At 37.5% G+C, this 24,909-nt stretch overlaps 1 protein-coding gene across 10 annotated transcripts in view; it reads left to right on the forward strand.

Moving 5' to 3' along the window:
• ZMYND8 (zinc finger MYND-type containing 8) overlaps nucleotides 1-24,909 on the forward strand; it is a 50,262-nt gene that overhangs the window by 9,481 nt on the left and 15,872 nt on the right. For 8 of the 10 annotated variants that reach the window (XR_015807334.1, XR_015807335.1, XM_014888944.2 and 5 more), the window contains exons 2-12: nucleotides 491-561; nucleotides 11,257-11,405; nucleotides 15,806-16,024; nucleotides 16,877-16,990; nucleotides 17,805-17,897; nucleotides 19,186-19,273; nucleotides 19,926-19,981; nucleotides 20,432-20,509; nucleotides 21,551-21,666; nucleotides 22,712-23,193; nucleotides 23,498-23,638. Coding sequence is in view for 8 of the 10 variants with exons in the window: in XM_014888944.2 (XP_014744430.1) it covers nucleotides 491-561; nucleotides 11,257-11,405; nucleotides 15,806-16,024; nucleotides 16,877-16,990; nucleotides 17,805-17,897; nucleotides 19,186-19,273; nucleotides 19,926-19,981; nucleotides 20,432-20,509; nucleotides 21,551-21,666; nucleotides 22,712-23,193; nucleotides 23,498-23,638 (1,607 nt within the window). In the remaining 2 variants the exon portion in view is untranslated. The remainder of the gene's footprint in view (nucleotides 1-490; nucleotides 562-11,256; nucleotides 11,406-15,805; nucleotides 16,025-16,876; nucleotides 16,991-17,804; nucleotides 17,898-19,185; nucleotides 19,274-19,925; nucleotides 19,982-20,431; nucleotides 20,510-21,550; nucleotides 21,667-22,711; nucleotides 23,194-23,497; nucleotides 23,639-24,909) is intronic. The other 2 variants (XM_014888949.2, XM_088174959.1) reach the window with 1 other exon arrangement.

The raw sequence follows: 24,909 nt of genomic DNA on the forward strand, positions 1-24,909 counted from the left end.
TTAAATTATTTATTTAATGGCTTTTAAAATTACATTTTACCTTCTAATTTTGCAAGTTGTTCTGTGTTGCTAAGTCTGTTACTTCAGCTAATCTGTTCATAAATGCTGATGAGCATTTAAATGTTGGCAGGCATCTGTCCACATGGTTTATCTGAGATTAGAAGCTGCAAGGAACAGAATTCCTGTTTGTCTGTCACACACATACAGTTCATACATACATTGCCATAATCTTCAGTACATGTTACAAGACTGTCTTCAGTACGAAAATGTCACTTTTATGCTTGGTAACTTGCAGCATATGTGTGTACCTGGATTGTTTTCTCTGTGGTTTGATCAATGTATGCTCTGGCAAACAGCAAACCTTTCATTCCATCAGAAATTTTAATGTAGTTGTGTTTGACAGTGTTGGGTTGAACTTAATGGATGGAAGTAAGTAATGGGATTAATACAATCTATAAAGTCTTCTAATTCACCTTTTTGAATCTTGCAGCTTGGCTGAAGAGGAAATAAAGGCAGAGCAGGAGGTGGTGGAGGGGATGGACATCTCCACTCGATCCAAAGGTGAGTAAGAGGAATATTTCAATTAGCTTCTACAATACAATTATTTGTAAACCAGGATAGTGAGGCTGTGTCATCTACCATGAAGCTACTCTTGAGTGGAGACTCAAGATCCACTGTATTTTTTACAATTTCTACTGTATGTTAGGAAGTGTTTTAATTTTTTCCCTGGTTTTCATTATATATCAAATCTACACACATAAAATATTTCAGTGTTGTTTCAGGTTTATGAATAACTAAGGTTAAACTACCAAAAACCAGCAACCTCTTGTATCACTTATTATGGCTTCATTTAAAGTAGTACTTCTAGATTGGCAAGACAGGAGAAAGTAGTAGCAGCAGTAAAACTATTAAGCTAGTATTTCCTGCTATAATGAATTCTTTTTTTTCCTAAGAATAAAAAATCACAGTAGCATTTCTGTTTCCACAGAAATGAGTCCCCTGAGCAGTATGTATTTCATGGACATTCATGCCTGTCCATCTCCTTTTGTAGTTGCAGCTGTGTTTACCTGAAAGCCATTTCTCTAAAACAGCAGCAATAGTTACTATCATCCTTTTCAAGTTCTGGCACCTACTCAGTTACTCTTCACATTCCTACAGCAGGGCTCTGGTTAACTCTGAATGTGCAGGTGGGATTGTCTTGAAGGCATGGCACAGATCATCTGCATGTTTTTTAATGAGGAAACTTGGCTGGATAACATGGTTATAAAATTGAATCCAGGTCTTATTTGTACTAACAGACTGTAAATTTCTTGTTTCAGTTCTCACGGTGTGGTTAAGTGAGATAGTACATGTGATGTGACACCTCAGAAGAGATACACTTGCTCCTTTTGTCTCTTCCCCCTCTCTTTTTCTCCCTTGTCTCCTGATCTCTTGTATGTCAGTCTCCACCACTGGACTGCTTTCAGTATTTACTTCTCTTTGTATTTCAGTTTTTTCTAAGCCAGTAGAAAGTAAATGTTTTTGTTGCTCTAATGATTGCTACTGACTGGGGTAAGCTTCCAGCTCTGCACTCCACCACGTAACTTCCTTTGTGGTGCTTGTCACATCCCAGCCACTTGAACTTTCTAACCAACTTAACAGCTGAAACATTTTTCTGCTGTTGTAGTGACCAGTTTGTTTGTGAAAGAGTTTGATAACATAAGAACTTGGTGTAACAGACAATGGGGGTTATCAGATACATCTAGCTGCCCATAAAATCTCATCTTTATTTCTCCTTAGAAACACTGGCCCACTTTCTAGTACTAATAAGAGTTCTGCATGCCTTAACTGAGCTAAACCATTACTTATGTCACTCTGACGTAATTAATGTTTAAAAGACACTTAAAAATCTGATATCTACTTATGTAGATGTTTGCATTTTAGTTCTGATGCTTTAATCAGTCACAAACAGGTGTATGGGCTGTACAAAAAGTTTCCATTTCCTCGTGGTAGTTCTAGTGCTGCCCTGACCTCAGAATATGTCGTTTCAGTGATTTAAGCCCACAGGAAACTTTTTGCTTTTTGTTTGGTAGGATTGAGATGAAGTTCATGATTATTGAAAAGGTCAGTCTGTCATGTCCCGACCTTCTCACAAACACCATCTTGCAGCTTCCCTTGCATTGTTGGCTCTTAACAATTACAGCTGGTCAATTCAGAGGAATTTAACCTGGCAGAAAGAGATTCATGTTTTCATACTGTTCACTGTTGTTGAAACTCCTTGAACCAGCTGTTGTCAAAGCCACTCTCACCACGGTGCTGGTTTAAGTTGACCCAAGATGTCATTGTGTGGAAGCCACTGCATGCATGGATGTTCTCCTAGTGCTCTAAATACCAGTGGGAGTGATGTAAATGGCATTTCTGTATCAGTATAGTAGAGATAAAACTTAGCAAGTGTTGAATCACTTTAATAATAAGGGAATTGGTATTTATTTAACTAGATACTGATTTGCTTTAGTTGGTTTGTTAAATTTAGCATGTATGTTGATAAAACCCCTGCCAGCACCACTCCAAGGACAAGAATAACAACCACCCACCCCAAACCCTTACAGGCTTGTATTTTTTCCAGTGAAGAATGTGGGATATAAAGAACTCTTTAGACTTACCTGTAAACCATTTCTCTTTGTTGTCTATCCAATCTAATCTGTAAATTAGTGATAGAACTTTATAATAGGTGAAAATAGATTTTCTCACAGAAAAGAGAAGGATCATAAATGGCATCTCCAAGAGCTGGCCACATTGCAGGCCTGGTGTAATGAATCTCTCTGGACTCCTGTTATTTGGATTGAAACAAGATTCTCTGATAGTTCAGTGCAGTATTTCTGCAGAGAAGTCACAAACCAGAATTTCAAAATTCTTATTCTGCTCTGTGCAAGGCAGAAAAAGTCCAGCAAAGGTCTCAGTTGGTGGGATGGTGGCAGCCATGTCTCCAATTGTAGCAATCAGCTTGTGCAGGGTTTGGCTTTGTGCATTTTGCAAAGGATATAGATGAGGAAGTTGACCCTATCTAGGCAATCCTGGTGGGGGGCACACAGCTCTCTGTGCTTTGTTTGGGTGTTCTGATGTGTGAGAAGCCTGTACAGGAGATCAGTCTGTGGCACTGTACAACTTCAGACTTGACCTAGAGCGGATGTGGTGCAAGACTGTAACCTGCTTACCCAGCAATGCTTTGTGCAGCTCATGTGAGGCTGTGTCTAAAGAAAGTTGTAGGGAAATAAATTTAATTGCTTTAATACCAATTAGCCTGATGCAGACCTCTTCATGAGCATTCTTGTTTTGGTATAAGCAGTTTAATTGCTATAATTCAATTGCAGTTCAGTTTAAGCTGAACTAAACCATGCATTGTTTAATCTGTAACACAGGTCTTAACACAGCCTTTGAATTGGTCTAGGTAATGTGGTGGTTTCAAAGCAGCCTAAGCTGGTCAAACTGCTCAGTGCAGCAGTTTTATCCACTTCCTTCCATACCTAAGCTGGCAGGAAACTAACTGAACCATAAAACATGTACAGTTTTCTACTAGCTCAGTGTGCTGGAACAGCTTGGTGGACTGCCAGAACTGGTGTCAGAGAAGGCAGGAATACACCAGTTGGGTGCAGGAAGTGTGGAGCTTTGTTACTGAGCATTTAGACACAGCTAGGCTGGAATGAAACCAGAGCTGAAAACCATCCCTGACACTTCTTACTCTGTATTGTGATAGATAAAGTGAGTCTGTAGCTGGGGTCAGGGCTATAGAGTCCTACCTGTTCAGCTGCATTTCTCTACCCTTCTCCTTTTCTGGCTGTAATGTTTCTGCTGTTGCACAGTCAGCTGTGTCAAGCAGCTAATCTAGCAGAAAATTGATAATTTTTTGTAGTACCAGATTTTGCCTGAATCGTGAACTGATTAACCCTCCTGTTGCACACAAGTGCTTATCTCCAGACTTTGGGACAGATTGTGGGGACAGATACCTAGTAAGGTGGCAAAGAGGAGTAGAGTTACTGCAGAAGTTATAATTTAGATCTGTTTATAAGCTGTGCATGTGCAGCCTTGTTAAAGACAAGGTTTTAAAATACACTACTCTCTTGATGAGAACAAGAAAGCATAAGGCATCTGAGAACTGGAAATGGGAAATGACAGCTTAAAGAGAATGCAGGGAGTCCAAAACCAGAAAATGGAATGAATAGAGGATTGCTCTTCAGTGAAGGAAAGAGGCAGTGGATTACATGGTTATATTTTGTCCTTTGCATATGATATATTAACATGTCCAGCAGAAACATCTTGCTATATTTCTGTTCCAGCCTTACAGACTACTTTTTAACATTGTTTATTAAATATTTCAAGAGGGGGCTTGCAAGGTCTCTGGATAAATGTCTAAGCATTTCCAAGTTGTGGTTCCAAAGCAAATTCTGTCTTCACTTGTACTTGTTCTCTTTGGACAGAATGAAACTCCCCACTATGGGTTTTATTCTATTAACCTGGAAGATTTTTTTAAAAATACTTTTCTGCTAGTTTAACTTATTTAGCCGTGAACAGTAGCAAGCTGTGGTGGCAGATGGACTTCCATGTAGGTTTTCATGTATTTCAGCTGGTACTGGAACCATTGCCTGTTTAGTGCCCAGTCAAAAGGAGCTCTTTAACTCTCTTCTTGCCATCATCAGTCATACATCTCTTACATTGCCTTTGCATCCTTGCTGGCTCTTAGGACTTGGTTGGAGAGGTTGTTTTCTACCTGAATTTCTCACTAACCAGGTTCCTGGGGAGTTGAGCAGATGTTGGGCATCTCTGGGAGCAGCCTCACCCCAGCAGGGACAGCTGGTCATTAGATGGTCTTAGCATAGCATAAAATCATATAGTGAGGCCCTACTGCTTAATGGGGAGAATTCTGACATTTACTGGTTTGTGTTAAAGGCTTTGGTCTTAAGAGCTCCTCTCAGCAGTAAAATGTTCAGATACAACTAATATAAATACAAAAATGACTAATTCAATGGAATTCCCAGAATGCATGATACATTTTGTAACAGTTTCATAATAGTACATCTCTATCAGCTTTCTTTGTAGTGGTACCAACTATTTAATCACACAGAGATGAGATTCTTACTCCAGTGTGAAGCTGAGATTCCTGCAGGGAACAGAAGTGCAGCCCTGGGCTTTTGTCTCTAGAGCAGAGCCCTTGCTATCAGCAGTCCCACCTTGGGAGGGCCTTGGGACTGCAAGTCCCCCACAGCCAGGCTCCAGCTTATCCTTGCCTTGCAAGTTGTTGGGAAGTGTTTCTTTTCCTTTATCTCCCAAAGTCCTACAGTGAAGAAACAACTAACAGCATCTTTTTGTACTTGTGTAAAACTGTAACGTGGCAGGACTTCATCAGAATTTACACAACCACGGCTGACCTCTGTTCTTTGTTAATTAAGCAACTGGACTTGGTTAATTGCAGTGGTTGAAGTTTCTGGAATGTAAACAGGGCTTTAGTGGTTGGTTGCAAGTGCATCATGTTTCAAAATTCTGGCAGAAAATTAAAATTCCTCAAAGCTGAGTGTAAGTTCTAACAGATATATCCATGGTTTTATTAAGTTTTTAAGATATTTACCCTTGCTAAAGTATTACAGGTAATGGATTTGAAAAATCAGAAATCTTTTAACAACCATTCAGGATAATAATTTTAACTGGAAGGAGTCATAGTTCTGGAATTCATCTAAATTATTAATTGAAACTTCTTATACCACATGGGGCAAGTTAATATTGCTACATTTTCTGTCAGATTTCTTCATTGATTGCACTCCTTGCTGTTTAAGGTACAGGCATCCAGAGATGTTGAGAAGGAGTAAAGAGAGATATGACAGTCTAGGTGGAAGTCTAAGTGATTTCTTTTCTTGTTCCTTCTAAAGGCATAGATATACATTTCTGCAGGGTAATGACAGCTTAAGCAATCTTCAGTCATCTTTCTTTTCTTGTCCCTTCTCTCAGACTGCCTCCTTATAGCTGTTTCTTAAATCCATCAAATTAATTGTTCATGCAACTCTTTTCAATAAATTTTTGTTCTGTTACATTTTATTGAATTTAATTCCTTGATTTAGTTTCCCAAATGTTGGCAGAACTGTTTGTGCCCTAATAAAAGGCATAGTGTGGCATTGGGAATTAAGGTTAACAGAAGTAGCCTTGGGCTGGCTCTGTTTTAAGTGACACTTCTGAGTCACATGGAGCAATTGGTTGTGTTTCTAGTTGGAAATGTTATTCAGAATTTTGTGTATTTGACCCACTTGCATTGAGATATCAAAAACCTGCTTAGATCACAGGAAACTCATTGGTGTAACTAAGTCTCAGTTTATTGAGATCTCCTGGGAGGCTAAAATAATGCTTTCACTGAAAAAACACATTGCTCTTTCTGGCTCCTGGAGAACCAAAATGACTGCTAATCTTACCATCTTTATCACAAATCATATTGAAAAGCTTTTTAATTTCTGGGCGTTTTTTGTTGTTGTTGTTACTATTTAAACAAATGTGTTTCTTAATTTCCCTTTCTGAAAATTTCCACAACAGAAAAGTTTTATTCTCCAAGCAGTAAGCAGCTCATTTTTCATAGGGTTCATATCTACAATTTAAGAAAATTAGGTACAGAATTTGAATAAGTAATACTCTTCCTGAAAGTAAACTTGATATAGTTAAGATTTTTTTTATTATTATTTTCTGCACTTTATTTTGAAATGCAAGGCTTTTCTTCTCATCCACACCATCTCAAATGATAGTTCTTCACTCACAGCAAAAGATTTTGTCCTGCAATTTCCACACTTTTTGGGAAGGCTTTTGTTTTGTTTGCCTAACTTGTTTGTGAGGTTGAATTTGAAAATTCTGATTTACTCAGGCTTTTCTCATTTGCCTTGCTATCCATTGCATTGAGGATGGGAGGCTAAGGTGACATATCCTGGTCTAAGTCAGCCCTGCCACACCAGCGTCCCTCCTTCATTGTCACATTTCCATCCTTTTCCCTTAGACTGGCACTTTCAACTCTGAGACTTGTTGCTCTGCTGATTTAACTGAAATTAAATTTCATGGTTGTTGTTGATTTAGGCCATATCAGTTTTCCAAACCATCTTGCTTCCTGGGTGACCAAACCACAGTGCTAGAGAAAGGAAAAGGGAACAAATTTTATTTGTGGAAGGCTGCTGTGGAGCCTTGACTTAGTTGTGGATTTCAGCTCTCATTAAGGCTTTATTGGGAGATAAAATAATCCAAATGTAAGAGATGCCTAGAAATACATATGTAGACATGATTTCTTTGTTGTTTTAGTCTGGAATTGCTTTGATTGCATTTCGCTTAAGTTTTTTAATTAAAAAAATTAAAAAGAGTATGGAAAGAAGGGCATAAGGGGCTGTCACTGGCAGTCTGGGGTACTGAGAGGTTTATGCTGTGTTCTTACAGTAAGGCATGTTGATGTTGCTTGTTTTTAAGAAGAATTACATTTAAATATCACAGAAAAAGCAAGGAAAACAACATCCTACTTTTACAGGTTTTCTGAGTTGGCACCTGCTTCTGTTGAGAAAAGCAAGACTTGTCAGTTGTCAGAAATCCCTGCTAGGGAGAGTTTACAGTGCAGCACCGTGCAATACACAGAGTACAAAAATATTTGGTTGTGGTCTGTGTTCCATATGCTGCAGCAAGATAAGATCTCTGATATAAATAATACACTTTTGTTTGTTTTTATAGTTTTTTAAAGCTAAACTATAGTAAGTCATTGCTGTAGTTATCTCTTACAAAGTGTATTGCCATCACATAAAATTGGACTTACAAAACAGTCATAAAGTGTGAAATGAAATTGCTTGAGGGTTTCAGTGAGCTTTAGTCTATCCCTTGGGAGCAGTAGTTACTAATCCTTTAGTCACATGATGGCATACAGAAACAAAGGTGCAAGCTTCAGGTGAAGCTCAGGTTAGCTTGTTGCTCCCCAATGAATGATTTGTAAGAGCACTCAGAGGTGCTTATTGTCAACCTTGACAACATCACAGACCAATTAATACTTAACCTAGTGATGTAAACTCAGGGAACTTTTAATAAGAGTTTAAAAAGTTATTTCAGGTGCCTATTTCTTCACTTGAGCTGGAAGCACGTTTTTTAAATGGTGCTAAGAAAGCAAAATCACACAAAAAATCAAGAAACAAGTAGACTAAGGTTTCTTGGCAAAATTAATATTTTTAAACAATTGGTTTATCAATGAGAAGTTTTGTTCAGGTTGATGAGCTCAGTGTGTGATGGAAGTTCAGTAGGAGCAGGGAGATTGCAGGATCACTTGCCAAGTGATGACCAGCTGATATGGTGAGATCCTTCCTAAGGTGAGACCATTCTTGCTCATTAAACAGTTTTTGAAAAAGATTTACTTATCATAGAAGAGATCACAGAAATTCTGGCTGTTCTCTTTTGGAGCAGAAACCCGAGTCCACCCCTTAAGCAACTATTCTAGTCACCAAGTTATTGCACAGCTTAAATTTGATCTCTTTTGTTCTTTACCCCCGGATTTGTTTCATTTTTTTCAAGTAACCCTACACAAGGGAAACGATTCAAAATTAAAAGTTAACTTTCCTCCTGACAGGTTGTTTTAACGGGGATCTGCTTCTTGATCTGGCTCACAACTCAGGTACAGGAACTGTGCTCACACAGCTGGGAGAGCCAGGGAGGGAGAAGCAGCAGTTTGTGCTAAACTGGGTATTCCCACTGAAAGAAATTCACACAAAATGCGTTTTAAAAATCATAATTAGAATTTAAGAAGATGCTACCATTCTTTTGTTACTTGAACTGAATTAAAAGATTGTTCATATTGTCAGATCCCTCACAGATTGGTAAACTGGCAACATCCTGTGGTAGTTAAAGACACTGGCCTATTCCACTAGCACAGCTAAATCTGAAAAAATATGCCTGTGCATTGCTGTTTTCCTGTCTATTCCTTAATTTTTCCAGTTACGTTGCCTCAAGAAAACCTCTGTGCATTTGAATAACTTGCCAGCTGAGAAAAAAAAAAAAGGAAGTGTATTTCAGGTCAGTTTTTGTATGTTGTCTATGAGTCACCACTAGTTGATTTGAAAATCCCCAGTATACTCAGGCTTCTTGAACCAAGGAGGAAAATGACATCACTTTAAGTAGTTTTTGAAATTACTTAACCAAATATACATGTTTGTGTGACCATTTCATAAGATTGATATTGAATCAGCTCCTTTTCTGCTGACATGTAGCTTGGATTTGGCTGTGACTGAATAATCATTCAATTCTGGTTTAGCTAATAACAGTTTAACACTTTTCCTGACCCTGAATCAGTTAGTTTAGGAAAGAAACAACATTTAAAAGTGAAAAGCATCACGTTATGGGGGCAGGAACTTTACAGCTGGTTTTCATCCTTAGAGATGAAGCACAAGGTGCAGTGTCACAGTTAACTTCTTAGTAAACCCCACAATCTGAGGCTGAAGAGCTGAAAGAGAATTTATGTGCTCCACTGGTGGAAGTTTTGTGCCTGGAAGTGAGAAAGGAAAGCCAAAGGGCAGAAAACTCTACTGTCCATGTCCCCTCCTGGTTTATGGTCTGCCTGCATAGGTACAATCTGGAAATAAAAGCCCAAGTCTCTTCAGGGAGTTACAGAGATGGCTTTATTTAGTGGTGAGAAACTTGGGCTTGGAGACCCTTTTGAGGATATTGTTTGCAAATTATAATAAATAAACAAAGACTTTAATGTGATGATGGGAAGATGAGAAAAGACATGGTATGATGCTGTTTTTTGTGGATCACTGAATGCAAACAGTTCCCATGCTGAATAAGCTCCATTCTGCTTTCATGAAAAAAATAGCATTCAGAACTTGTTTGGTTTTAGGTTTGATCATTTTAATTTAGTTGTGGGCTTTGGTTTAGCTGACACTGATGCTGCAGTTTCTTCCAGGATAGCTGGATTAGCACAGCTCTCTTGGGATATATGAAGCATTTCCCAGCCCAAGGAGTTCTTCTGCCACCTTCTGTGCATAATCAGCTAAGCTGACAAACCCTCCGAGTCTCCTGTCAGCAGACTTGTGCTGTGTTGGCATTTTTATTATCATAATTGCTTAAGGAGGGGAGGAAGCAGACATTGTATTTTTCGAATACATAGGTGACATAGCAGCTCTTTGTATTGTCAAATCAATCTAAATTTTGGGCTAAATGGAGCAGGAGGCAGATTTGCTTGAATCCAAACACAGCAAGTAACAATAATGGCCTCAGACACATTGTATTGATTGATTTCAGCCAAGGCATGTCAGCAGATAACTGGTGCTAAATGCTGCCAATATGTGTAAAAGGGGAGGGTTGTGTGTGAAGGGAAAAATGTCCCAGGTCTAATTGTCAAAGCACAAAACATGACAAGTTTTTGTTTGTTTATTTAAACCAGCTTTACTACTTTTTGTCAGCATTTTATAACTTATGTCAACAGAAGAATTTCTCTGAGAGCTGACACTAACATGTCTGCTGGGCAGCACTGCTGATGTCACTGTGACTGTGAACTAGTGGCAGACACTTCTAGAATTGTTGAAATTCCAGATGTTGTTAGTCTGGTGTAGCTATTCTAGAGCAGTAAAACACAGGATGGGCAAACACTCCTGCGTTTGTTTTCTCTCTTATATGTTATATGTCCTTCCATCTATATTTTCATGTGTTTTTCATATGTATTTATAGTTTCCCTAAATGCTAATTTGACACATCTTAACCAAGCTTTAGGTCAATGAGAAGTCATCATATAGCACTATATTTTCCACAGATTCCTGTAGAAAGTCGCCAAAACCACTGGAGTTTATTTTTTTTCTGTGCAGTCAAATATTGGGGGGATATTTCAGTTGTTTATCTTGTGATATTTTTGAATTCTGATCCCTGTGGTTCTGTGTATAATTTTGTTTTGTTGCATGCATTAAAAGCTTAAGGAAAAATTAAATTTGTTGATCTGAATCTGATGAAATTTCACTTGTATTTTGTCAGAATCTTATCACTGTTCTATGACTGTCCTTTACAGCTGATTGTGTACTTGTTTCTTTTGAAAAATATCATTAAGTTCTTTTTACTTGAGCTGAGCATTTCATATTCATTAGGGATTACTGAAATTCTGTTCTGAGAGAATGAAGTTGCAAATGCTCATGTTTTAAAAAGATGAAATAAAAATCTTTGCAGTGTGAATGACAAACCAGAACACTGTTGGAACATTTTTCAATGATTTGCAGTCTTTAACCACGTTGTTTGTGTGTGTCACAGATCCTGGCTCTGCTGAACGCACAGCACAAAAACGGAAATTCCCCAGCCCTCCACATTCCTCCAATGGCCACTCACCTCAAGATGCATCAACAAGCCCTATAAAAAAGAAAAAGAAGCCTGGTCTATTGAACAGTAATAATAAAGAGCAGGTAAGAGAAGTCATGGTTTTATTAGACTCGAATATGAAACAGTAGAGGATGTAGAGATACCTGATCAGGAGCTCATTCTTCTTGAAGGAAGCTCCATTTTTGTACTCTTAAGGAATGTATATTAATTTTTTAATGCATTGGGGATAGGAGTTGGTATTATAATTTTGAATTTAATGCTCTTTGATTATTGTTTTACACCTGTTGAAAAAGACCACCTGTGTCCTGCTTAGTGATTTCATAAAGGTAATAAGATGTATAACCAATAAATGCAATTTGGAACAGAATTATTATGAATAATTACAATAACTAATAATAACAATAACGAAACCAACAATAGCTTTTTTTTAATGAAAACCATTAGCAGGGAATGTTCAGCAGTGTGATAACCTAGATCAAGAAGGGTCTCATAATGTCAGTGAAGTTCCTCATCTGCTCACAGTCCTTTCCTACTGCCCCTTAGTCAGCTCCACCTTGGTACTCTGTGTATTTCCTCTCCTTCCTTAAAATTTCCAGGCAGTGTACACTCCTACCAAACTAGTGAAATGCAAGGATCACACTAACTTTTCAGTCTTTATGCTTGTAACCTTATTGTTACTGTCTTCTGAATGCTGAATTGAGAGCATTTGTTGTCCTTCTTAGAAGAACTTGACTCCACAAGACTTTGACAATTTCTGATTCATTGTATGATGGACATAAAAGAATTATATGAATTGTTGAATAGCAAATGCTGTAAAGCATCTGTATCATCTTGGAGTAGATTACATGAAAGCAGTCTTCAGCCTTACTGAAATTACTTCACACCTGATGTACCAATGACATGCCTGTGTATTTTTTAAAGTGTTTTCTTGTGTCACGAGTTTTTTTGCCAGTGTCATATAAACACAGGATTAAGTTCTGAGTGCTCAAAGCACTTTCTCCTGGCATAAAAGCATCCACATTATCCTGGTACAATTGTACTGGTGAAGAAAGAAAATGAAATTCCTACTCACTGCAGTTGTCCTGGAACAAAAACTGAATAAATCAGGCCTTAAAACTCAGTGTAAATTGTATTTTATTTCAGAATAATCAGGAGGTGTAACTCTATCGTGTGGAGGTGCACTGGGCTCAACTTGGCATTTGTTGAGGTCCGCTGCAGCCTGGGTTTATTCCTTTACATCTTGGACATTTTCTGGGCAGATATTGCCCCTCTGAAGTCTGAGCTTGTAACTGTGCAGTTTAGAGATAATTTTGCAAACAGTGGAATTGAATCCTTGAGCATTAATTTCCACTTTTTCTTCTTGCATTTAAAAATATGTGAAAACAGTTGCAGTTGTTGAACTTGATAAATTCCCCGTGGTAAATGCTTTTCTGTTTTCCAGGTATCTCAGACCTGAAATGTGCAGGATAGAATAAAGTTCTGTATCTAATGAAGAAATCCTATCAGACTTGCTTAATTTGCTGTGTTCATTACAAGTTAGCAAGAAAATATCATCTGTTTAGTTCTGTTTAGCTTTTACAAGTTGCTTTTCATTTGATGTTGTCTTGCATGTCAAATTTGAAGTGGGCATGCCTGAAGATTGTCGTGTCTAAATAGGTTCAAACTCTGCTCTCTGTGGTAGCAGGAGCTGTTTTTAAAGATTCTTTTACTGCTGAGCAGATGTGAGCTGAGCATACAGGTTCTAGTTTTGCTCTCAGGCTGAGTTTGAGTATGATGTAGCTGATAGTTGTGGTTCTGATTGACTGATAAATCTGTTTTGAGGTATGACAACCTCCCTGGAAACCTCTAACTTAATAATCTACATTACAAAGTGCTTTATAGTACTTGAACATTTCAAGATACCATTACTAAAACTGTAGTTTAAGCACGAAGCTTTGCATTACGTGTTGTGGGTGCAGTAACAGATATTCAGAATGGTGCCATCAAGTATTTCAAATTCTGAAAATCGAGCAAAGAATGAAGGCATTGTAGAATGTAACTAAAATGAAAGATCAGGAAGTTCTGACACTTAATTAGTCAGTTATAAAGTAATTGAAGCTGTAAGCTTGTTTTACTACTATTTTCAATATTACTTTAAACTGAATATAAATAGTGATCTTTTACTTTCCAAAACAGCACTACAATACTGTTGTTTGTTTTCTTCAGTTTTCTTTGTCATTCTACAGGTCTTAATAATTTCAATACAGCCTTTAAAACAAGCTGCCACCTAGTTGAGCTTGAACTTTATTAACTGTTAAAATTTTAACTCTTAAAACACATTACTTTGACTAGGACAAGTGAAAAGGTCCCTTGATGCAGTTGAATCATTCATTTTCAGTCTCTTAGTTTTGTTCTTTGGGTCTCTAAATGCTTTCATGTTTTATTTCTTAAACTTGGCTTAGGCAAAATAAGGTGATAGATGTCTAAATGATAAAAGCATCCTTGAACAGAAAGCCAATTTATCTCACGTTCCAGCAAAAATTGACTTCTCTTCATTTTGGATGTTATGATTTCTGTGGAAGTTTCACAGGTTTTATGTTTTTCTTAAAGCACAATCTTTGAAGCTTACAAAGTTAGTGTGGATATACTACTTATATCCACTTCAAAGTCAGAATACGTATGAAATTCCTCTGATAATTTCCTTTATCTGCAGTGGAGGAAGTGCCCCATAGCTGCCATTGCCCGTATACAGGATTGAGATGTTGGTCTCACAGCTGTGGTGCATTTACTTGGCTGCAGCAAAACATGTTTCTGCACTGGAAATTACAACTTTCCCTTCCTCACTCTGGTTTCTTTGTTTGAATGCTTGTTGTAGTAATTAATTTGAAATGGATTTAAACCCTTATTCTGTCCCACTTATTCCTTAAGATCTCGAAGAACCATCCTTCTGAAATTCTTGTCATGTTTAAATGTGTGTATATAGAAAGTACAGAAGTAACACATGGCCCGTTTCTGTGGTGGGAGCAAAGTGTCTCATTGGGCTTTATCATCTGTAGAATAGAAAATAAAAACCACCAAAACTGGCACAAAATCATGTGAAATTTAAGGTGACAGAGAGTTTATGGATAACATCCTTTCTTTGCCTAAAATATTGTATAGTGTTAGATAATCTGGGGTTTTTTGAGACACAACATGTTCTGGTGGGTTGTTGCTTCTAGCTTGAAGATCCCTTATTCCTGCAAATAATTAGACCTCCTCCTTTGTAACTTTAGGTATCTAGAAATACCATAGTTCAAAGTGGCAAGCTGGTGCTTTCTGGGGACAATATTTATGCCCCATGTGACTGAGTTTGTCCAGGATGCCTCAGAGGTACAGAACACACGTTTGGTTGCCCTGTTCTGTGAATCACGAGAGTCTCAGAAGTTGCAGATTTGTAAATGGTGTAGGACACTTGCAAAATGACCTGAGGATCAAACAAAATGGTTCTTCAGACTACAAGTGTTTGGATAATTATAAGTGAAGTCACAAGCAAGTGGTTTTACATCAAACAAAAAGTCACATTAAATGTGCTATCTAAAATCTCAAGGCTGTTTCTCTCCTCAGCAAACCACCCTTATAATGAATAACAAACAGAGAATTTGAGTTCCCTTGTCATTAATAAATAGAAAGTAGTTTTCCAATAAATGTTAGCCAGTCTTCAAAGATGGTATAACAAACTCGAGGTATTTCTGGACTCATTTAAGCCATCTCAGGCTCTTCACTTCTTGTGTTTTGGCGTCAGCTGTGTCATCTTTGAGCTGTCAGGCTCAAGGGGAAGACCAGTTCATGCAGGTTACAAAGTTAACACTGTTTTCTAGTGCAGGCAAACCAGTAGAGATGTGAGTCTTAAATTATGACATGCATTTATATGGTGAATGAAATCTCTCCTGTAGCGGAGGTGGCTGCACAGGATGTGAAATTGCTCCTTTGTCATCCTTCTCTACAGTTTGCCTTATTAATCAAAACCAGCATTGGCTTGCTTCATGGTACAAAGCTATAAACTGCTGCAAGCTCGCACAGATTTGCATGGTGTTCAACTCCTTGTTTCAGGACTAACTTCTTCAGTTGTCCCAGGTTTAGCCACCACTAAATTTCTTGGTATTTGGCTTGCACGGCCCCATGAAATTCTGAGTTTCAAGGGCCTAATGGCTTCTATAGCAATACTTCTTTCCTGAAGCTGAAAGTGTTTGCTGGCTCTTGTTGGATTGCATGTCTTGCACTCAATGCCCTCACTTGCCACAAAAAAATTTATTTCTGGTCTTGAGTGCAAATTATCGTTCAGCATCTGAATAAGCAGTAAACTTCTTTATGAATGATTTTGTGCAATGACTAAGTTACTGTGCTTGCATATATGTTAATCAAACTCTGTAAATTGCTGTTTGCTTATATATATTATGAATATTATGATTTGAAAAAATGCAAATTTGTTTTGAAACCAAACCTGTTTTTCTTGCCTACATTTCAGTCAGAACTAAGACATGGTCCGTTTTACTATATGAAGCAGCCACTCACCACAGACCCTGTTGATGTTGTACCACAGGATGGACGGAATGATTTCTATTGCTGGGTTTGTCATCGGGAAGGCCAAGTCCTCTGCTGTGAACTCTGTCCTCGGGTTTATCATGCTAAGTGTCTGAAACTGACAGCCGAACCAGAGGGGGATTGGTTTTGCCCAGAATGTGAGGTTAGTTTGATACAAGGAGTGGATTTCTTTCTTGGTTTTGAGATTTAAGCAGATTTTTCTGTGTTCTGAAATGTTTCTGGTTTATTCCTACATTGCCTCTTGGTCAGGGCATCAGAAAAACTTGTACAGAAGATGAGGCATCCGTGGCTCTGCTTCACCACTTTTTCTCTGTGTGTTACCTGCCTTGTGTTTGTACCACGAGTCTCCAACTTCCTTTGTGTCTCCAGCTCCAGAGAAGCACCATTTCACAGACTGATCTCTTCATCAGGCACCAGTAATTCTGAAATCATTCTGCAGTTTTCACTAGTTTAACTTGTGCTTCTTCTGGTGGGCTGATTAGCTTTTCAACAGTGCAGAAAGAATGCACTATAGGGTCTACATGAACAAGTGGGTATTTTATTACTGTGGAAGAATTTAATCATTCCTCTCCAGTGATTTCTGGGGAGAGAATACTTAGCATCCAAGTATCTGTAATGAAAGCAAATCGGTTTATGGCATGTTTTCCTCTGATCACTTATTTTATTAGAGCCCAGGTGACCTTCTCACTCTCACATTGCTCTGAACCCACATTGTATTTGGGAATTTCATGTATTCACATATTCACTTTGCATGATATGGAAGATGCTGGATAATTTTCTGGTCTTCTCCTTTTTTCTTCTTTTTTGATAACATACACAGGCCAAAACCCAGGTAAAACAGGCATCTGAAGTATTTGTACTACATTATCAGAAACGTTTTGTTTCTTATAAAACAGCTGTTATCTTTCATTTGAATGCTAGAATGTTTCAGTGGAGAAGGATTTATCTAGAAATTTTAGCTGACAAAGTGTTTTTTTTTAATTTGAACTTTTAGAAAATCACAGTTGCAGAATGCATAGAAACACAGAGTAAAGCAATGACAATGCTCACCATTGAACAGCTATCATATCTACTGAAGTTTGCACTACAGAAAATGAAACAGCCAGGGGTAAGGACATTTTTTGTTATTTTCTTCTTTAAATGCTTGGATCATGTGTTTGTCATAATCTGGGGTTTACTTCCTTTAGTGGATGATGAATGTTTAGTTTAGTTTATCAGATTGTCTGTGACAGCTTCTGTTCTATCTGCCACCTGTCTAGCACATACAGATTAGTTTGGGTTGGACAGACTGTTTGGGAGTGCATTTAAAATGTACTTTCGTGGTGTAACTTCTGGATGTATTTTCAATAGGTATAATGAAAGTACAGTGTGGTTTTCCAGTGGAAGGTGGTGGTTTCTTACTCTCTGAAAGTGGACAGTGCTGTATTGAACATAAAAGGGGAATGTAGAGACGTGATTTCTTCCCAATATATTTATATATATATATAGGAGCCCTAGTCACCGACACTGTTGCATTATTGATTATATAGGTTGGAAATGTAGCTTCTCTCTGTTATTAGCAAGTGTTCTTACCACAGAGGTTGATTGTATCACATGCTTCTAAAATGCTGAGGAAATTTCCTTCCGTGTGTCTAAAACATGTGCCATTGTGTGTTGTAAATCACAACAGTCCCTTTTACAAATCCCCCAGTTTTTGTGATTTTTGCAATTCATCACATCCAGCATATGAAAAATCAGTTAAATGGGACCTTTTAGTGCCTGTTGTTCTGCTAATAATTTACCTCACAACGGTCTATAATTACCTTTGAATATTTTTGCCTGATAACACAGCTGGCAGTAGTATTAAAAAATGAGTGAGTGTTGTGTCATTGTTGAAGCTGTTCAGTATTAGTAACCAGTGTAGTTATTTTCTCCCCTAACAGACAGAGCCATTTCAAAAGCCAGTTTCACTGGATCAACACCCAGATTATGCAGAATATATCTTTCATCCAATGGACCTTTGTACATTAGAGAAGGTTTGTATGAAGCTAACAGAGGAAGGTTCCTTGAGTTTGATTGCTATCTGTAACATTTCTAAAATGTTTGATGCCAGGGGGAGAGAAGTTGTTTGAAATTATTCTGACAGGTGGGGTGGTTTCTGGGTTATTATGAAAGTCAGTTCATTTACAGCTTAAAAACAATCATATGTTAACTGAACTTCACTGTTTTGTCTGAGCCAGTAACAAATGCTCGGGAAAAAATAGTGTGAAAAAGACAAGTCAGACACTGTTGACTTCCTATTAAATCAATTTGATTCCATGAATGATCTCCAGGAGAGACTTCTTAAAGCAGGATTTTCATTTGATCATTATGTTGCATTATGTTTCATTTGATCATTGTGGATCATTGGTTTATTAATTGGGGACCATTTGATGTATATCCAGGGGTCATTCCAGACTCATTTTACTGATCATTCAACAAATACTGTAATCTCCACTGCACCTGAGGTGTAAAAGAAAAAAGAAACAGTCAAGAGGTGGATAATGGAACTTTCGTTCTCAGTTCAATAGTAATTTGAAAGTACATATAATGAAGAAATTCTCCATTGCTTAATGAAGAGTGAAGCATTGCAGAGCTTTGTTCTGTCAGGACCTGGTGAAGAGACAAGTTTTCATTCTCTGTGTCCTTACAGTGGAGCCGATGTCTTTATGGTATAAAGTATGTTAACAAAACCACGGGACTGATTTTATTTAATTAAATTGCTTTACCCACTAGGTAGACTATAATATCAAACATATTGTCTAATGTACTGTGACCAGAATTTTTTTTGGGTCTTGTATAAATTAAAACTGCTGTGGAGTGATAATACATCAGCAGAAGAAACCAAAGACTGTTTCCTGCAGAAACATTGTGTTCCTAACCCTGTGTTAGGAAACATGGGTTTTTTTGGAAATGTTTGAGATGTTGATCTAAATAATTCACTATTTACATTTAATTTAGACAATACATTTTCAGGGCAGTCAAAAGGCACCTTGAATTTGAGAGATTGTTAAGCATTGAGAATCATAAGTCTGCAGTAAATAAGTATCATAGAATCACAGACAGCTTGGGTTGGAAGATCCTTCCAATTTCATCTCCAGCCCCCTGCTGTGGACAGGGACACCTTCCACAGGACCAGGTTGCTCAGAGCTCTGTCCAGCCTGGCCTTGGACACCTCCAGGAGCCAGATTTATTGTATGACTGATAGGACACAACATTCAGAAAGAAGCTGTCACTTTTTACTGATTTCTGTTTCCTGATAGATTCTTAATTTCTTCTTTACAGAATGTTAAAAAGAAAATGTACGGTTGCACTGAAGCATTTTTGGCTGATGCCAAATGGATTTTGCACAACTGCATTATTTACAATGGGGGTAGGTATTAATATGTATTTGCATCCTCAGATATGAAACTTTGAGATAGTTAAAGTCATGGAGCAATTTGTAGACTTCAACACTGAAAGTGTCTTCCTGTTAATGACCATAGTGCCTAAAAACAACAATTTTTTTTTAACAACTGGCATAAATAAAACTATAGACCAGATACAACCTGTGCTGTCACTTGCTCATTGCACCTTAAAGAAAACATTTCAAATAAGGTAAAATCATGGAATGGTTTGGGTTCAGAGGATCATTGAATGGTTTGGACCTTAGGTGACCTGATCCAAACTGCATCATTTAGTTCCAACCCCCAAACTGCTTTAATGTTTTGCGTTGTATAGCACTTGATTGAGAGCTAACTGAGAAGATCATACAGCACCTCCCTCACTGAAAGAGTGTGTCAGTGCAGGGAAGGCTGCAGTAGGCTACAAAAAGGAGCATTTAAAGGTTATTAAATGTTACATTGAGAAGAGGAATGCTGATGTTCTGCTTTTGCAAGCATATAGTTCATGCATGTGTTTTTACATAGTGTTTTTAGATCTTCTGTTTCGTTTTTATGGACGACTTTTATGTCTGAAAACTGTTGATTTTATCATAGTTCTACCATAACAGTTTCCTTGGTTAAAACATTTTATTGTTTCCTCAGGAAATCACAAATTGACACAAACAGCAAAAGTCATCATCAAAATCTGTGAGCATGAGGTATGAGTGTCCCAATTAAATTAATTGTTCTGTATGTTTAGTGTTCCATGTCATGTATTTGTGAGTGACATAATATGTGTTTTCCAAGATGTGTATTGCAGATTAATAATTTTTGTAGGTTTTCTTACATTTGGGTATGCATATCCATGGCCTACAGAATGGCATTTGGCAAAGGCATTGCTAATGTGTCTTCCAGTAGGATATTCACTATTTATGATTAAGACTTGTGGGGAGGGAAGAGCAGAAAGTGGATATATGGATTCTTCTCAAAGGCATCTGTCATGTTAATAAATATTCGGAGCTGGAAAAAGAGATCAACATCTTCTGATGCATAAATGTACTTTTTGTGGTTCTTCTACTGTAACAATATGATTTTCCTTTGAATAAATGCAAATGATCACACTTTGGACTCTGTTTAATCTCTCCAGTAACTTTACTTTTTCTTTCCAGATGAATGAAATTGAAGTATGTCCGGAATGTTATTTAGCTGCTTGCCAAAAACGCGAGAATTGGTTTTGTGAGCCTTGTGTAAGTTAAAAATTATGGTAGTCTAGTTACTACATTAAACTAGCAGTCCTCATTTGACTGTAATCCCCTCTTTGTTTTCAACCTCTGGTAGTCACTGAGTCAAGGAAAGCTGCTGTAGTTTACCAAGCAGCTTGTGCTGGCATATCATCCTTGTGGAGTCAGGCTGTCTCAAGTTACTTAGCTGTAAGATTGCAGGTTTTCACAGAAGGATTGGTCCAGTTGGAAATAATTGTAAAGGCTGTCAGCAACCAGTTCACAAGTTGTCTGTCCTCAAATAGAAGGTAACTGCCTTGTGCCAGCAGTGCTTATGTGTGGTACCCTCAGTGCTCAGAGGATTTCTGAAATGTGAACATCTCTTTCTGATGTGCATCAGTTCAGACTTGATTTTTCTTTCATGACCTATTGATGGCTTGTCTGTTTCCTATTTAATACTGAACCGAATTTTGGAAGATACATTTAGATTCTTAAGTAGAAGTGTGTAATCCATCAAGTTCTTTCTTGGACTGTCCTGGTTTCAGCTGGGATGAGAAATCCTTTTCTTCTTAGCAGCTGGAACAGGGCTGTGTATTTGATTTAGTATGAGAATAATGTTGATGACACACTGATGTTTTGGTTGTTACTAAGTAGTGCTTACCCTAAGTCAAGGACTTTTTAGTGTCTTATGATCTGCCAAGACACAAGCCTAAGTGAAAATTTGAGCATTTCAAAGATTGGCTCTAGCCTAACTTAGTTATGCTATATATTTGGAGGGGACTAATAAAAAATAAATAAAGAAGTGCAATTACGATAAGTTTAATCAAGATATATAAGGTTTTATGTTTGATGAGTTTTTTAAATATAATTTTATCATTTTGTCCTCTCAGGATTTACTACGTTTATAGTAAAATGGAATCTTGTATTTGGCAAGTTCCTTGTGCATGTTGGATCTTTTCTGAATCTACGTTAACACATACAATTAAAAAAAAAAAATCATGTTTATTATCAGATTTGAAGGTAGTACTGCTTACATTTTCTTACTGTATATTTTACCTCTTCCTCTAGAGCAATCCCCACCCTTTGGTCTGGGCTAAACTCAAAGGCTTTCCATTCTGGCCTGCTAAAGCACTGAGGGATAAAGATGGGCAAGTCGATGCCCGTTTCTTTGGCCAACATGACAGGTGGGAATTGAACCAAAGGATGTCTTTGGCTGTACTTAAAAAATGAGTGTTGTAATTTTGTGTGCTTACAAGTTTCTTGGATCCTGTCTCTAGAACCTTGCCTAACAAACAGTGTAATACTGTAGCAAACACAGTTTTAGTTGCTTACCTGATGTCTGTAGAACCTGAGCTGTTTGTAAGATACTTATATAATCTGGTGAGTATGCAGCTTAATTCCTGTGTCTGGTGTTGTGCTGGGGAGAACTGTCGTTCTTAAAGGTGGGAGAAACCAAAGAAATCATTTATGTTGTCTAAACATTATGGGAATGTGCACACACCTGTAGGTTTAAAAGATACAGAAATATAACCTGTGTTGAAAATACCAGTTTTGATCTGAAAGGAGTCCTCTGTATTTGTGAATCCTCTGCTTAGATGGACACAGCCATGATGAATACAAGTTGATTGGTCATGAATTAGAACTATAAATCTATAATAGTATGTACTGTAAAAAACCCAACAGGGTCATGGAATAATTAAGTCAAAGTTCCTGCTATCTTAGGATCTTGGGAAGCAGTTTCAGCAGTTCTGCTTCATTTCATGGTAAATAAAATCTGGCCAGTACTGGCTAATAGAACTTTTCCTGGCACTGGGGAATTTGGTCAACCTGGCCTGGGGTGTAAAATGTTTCTAAGAAGGTGCATTTGAAGTATTCATTTCCTTACCTGCTTTTTCCATTTTTGTGCTATGACAGATAGACTGTTTAGCAATGGTTGTCTTGCAGTTAGTGTTCCAATTAGGAATATTTTGTCATATTTGACCAGTGTTTAAGTCATGTTTTATTGCTGCTGGGTAAAGTAAAATAAGCCAGTGATAATCCAAGGCATGCAATTTGCTTACTTATCAAAACTAAGCACAGAAATATTAAAAGAATGTAATGATGGTTCTTTAAATTTATGTGATTTATGATTAGGCAAAAATAAATGAGTATGTGCATAAAAGTTGGCAATGTCAATTCACAGTGTGAAATGTAGTTATATTATCTTTTATTTCTCTGTTTTATATATAGGGCCTGGGTTCCAATAAATAATTGCTACCTCATGTCTAAAGAAATTCCTTTTTCTGTGAAAAAGACTAAAAGCATCTTCAATAGTGCAATGCAAGAAATGGAGGTTTATGTTGATAACATTCGTAGAAAATTTGGAGTATTTAATTATGCACCTTTCCGGACACCATATACTCCCAACAATCAATACCAAATGTTGTTAGACCCTGCAAACCCAGCTGCTGGAACTGCAAAGACAGACAAACAAGAGAAAATCAAACTGAATTTTGATATGACAGCATCACCCAAGATTCTGATGAGCAAGTCCATGCTGGGCAGTGGCACCGGTCGCAGGATTTCACTGACAGATATGCCACGGTCACCAATGAGTACAAACTCCTCTGTTCACACTGGCTCTGATGTTGAACAGGATGCAGAGAAAAAAGCAACTTCCAGTCATTTTAGTGCCAGTGAAGAATCCATGGACTTCATTGAGAAAAATACAGGTAAAAAAAAAAAAAAAAGGAGGTACATGACTTTGGAAATGGACTAGTTTTATTCCATGTACTTTTTAAAGACAGTCTGTATTATGGCTTGGTATATGAGGAAATTAAAAAAAGAGATGCATTTAACTTCCAGTATTATAGATGAGAAAGAGCAGTTCTTTCTGTCACAATTTAAATAGCAGGAAATAGTTGTAACTATTAAAGTGAATGGAGAGTGGAAATAAATTAAAAAAACAAAAGAAGAATTGTCATGTGTAGGTGTTCTGGTTTTAAATCTGTCTTTATTAATTTTGTATTTTTTCAGCTTCTCCAGCACCAACAAGAACAGGTCAAGCAGGGAGCTTGTCAGGCAGTCCCAAACCTTTCTCTCCTCAAGCATCAACGCCAATTTCTGCCAAGCAAGAAAGAACTTCCACTCCAGGAAGCATTCTGAATCTTAACCTTGGTTAGTTTTGATGTTTGAAAACCTGATATTCTTACAGCTGAACAAATTATGGTGGTGTCAGTGCAGCATAATATGAACAAATGTGTTTGTATGTGGCTTTAAATGAACAAAGGTCTTTAAATGAGGCACACATGTAATTGTTGTTTCATCAGATATACTGGGGTTTTTATCTTGTAAAAGAAAGTTTCCATTATTGTTTCCTGTTGATGAAAGGAAGTAGTTAAGGGATAATTTTTTTCTTGGCTGGACTGTACAAATGAATGTGTCTAAACATGAGGTAAGTTTGTAAAGGTTGTAATTACATGAACATTGCTGCTCTTCACCACTCAGTCTCTCTCAAGTGAATTGCTGGCAAGGTTTTCTTGTGATCTTTAGGATTTAGGATTTACTAGGGCTTCTCTCTTGCTGCCTTCACATCACTTCCTCACTGACCATCCCTCTCTAGGGAGATAGATGGATGAAAGGAATTAGCAGAATTCTTGAAGTCTTGAAACTCCCTAGAAGTAAATTTTGGGATTGTGGAATTGTGAAAGATGGAGTAGGTAAGTACTAAGTTGGTAAAATAGTTCTGCAAGCCAAACATGTAAATCAGTTTCCTCAGTCATACTTTGTTCCTGTGAGCATTCTGATTCAGTTCTGGTTGCTTTTTACCTCCAGGTGATATTAAAGAGAGAACCAAGATTTTGCCCCTTGGTGTTAGTATTTCAGGGAGGCTTAAGTTCTAATAATGAATTCATGTCTTCAGTGCCTTACAGATATTCTGATTCTGAATATAAGCTCACAAGTCTGTTTTTCTGTGGGTCATATATGTGGACATAATTGTAGAATTAATTTCTTCTGCTGCACTGCAGCTGTTTGGCCCCTTATCTGAGGGGACAGTGCATTTGGAAAAACATTAAGAAATACATAGTGCTGCAGTTGTTTGAGCCACAGATGGGAGACATCAGTTGGAGCACTTTAAATAAATAGCATAGATTGGAAAAATCTGATTTTATGGTCCATGAGTAATACCATAAAAGAAGTCCTTGTACATTCTCAAATAGAATAGCTGGGTTTTTTTTCAGATATAGGGGAGTTTCCTTTATTAAATATACTTTTTGGTGATGAGAGTGAAAATAACAGCCCTTCTTCATTGAATAGTGTCAGCTGTGCCAGACATTGGCTCTTCTGTGGATGTCAGAATTTTTCCAACATAACTCATTGTGTCTCCTTGTCATACATGATGTGAACAGGGTTTCTCTGCAAAGGCAGAAGTGAGAGTCCAGAAAACA

Source organism: Sturnus vulgaris, chromosome 17 (genome assembly GCF_052056855.1).
Source record: "Sturnus vulgaris isolate bStuVul1 chromosome 17, bStuVul1.hap1, whole genome shotgun sequence".
In the NCBI taxonomy this organism is placed as follows: Eukaryota; Metazoa; Chordata; class Aves; order Passeriformes; family Sturnidae; genus Sturnus; species Sturnus vulgaris.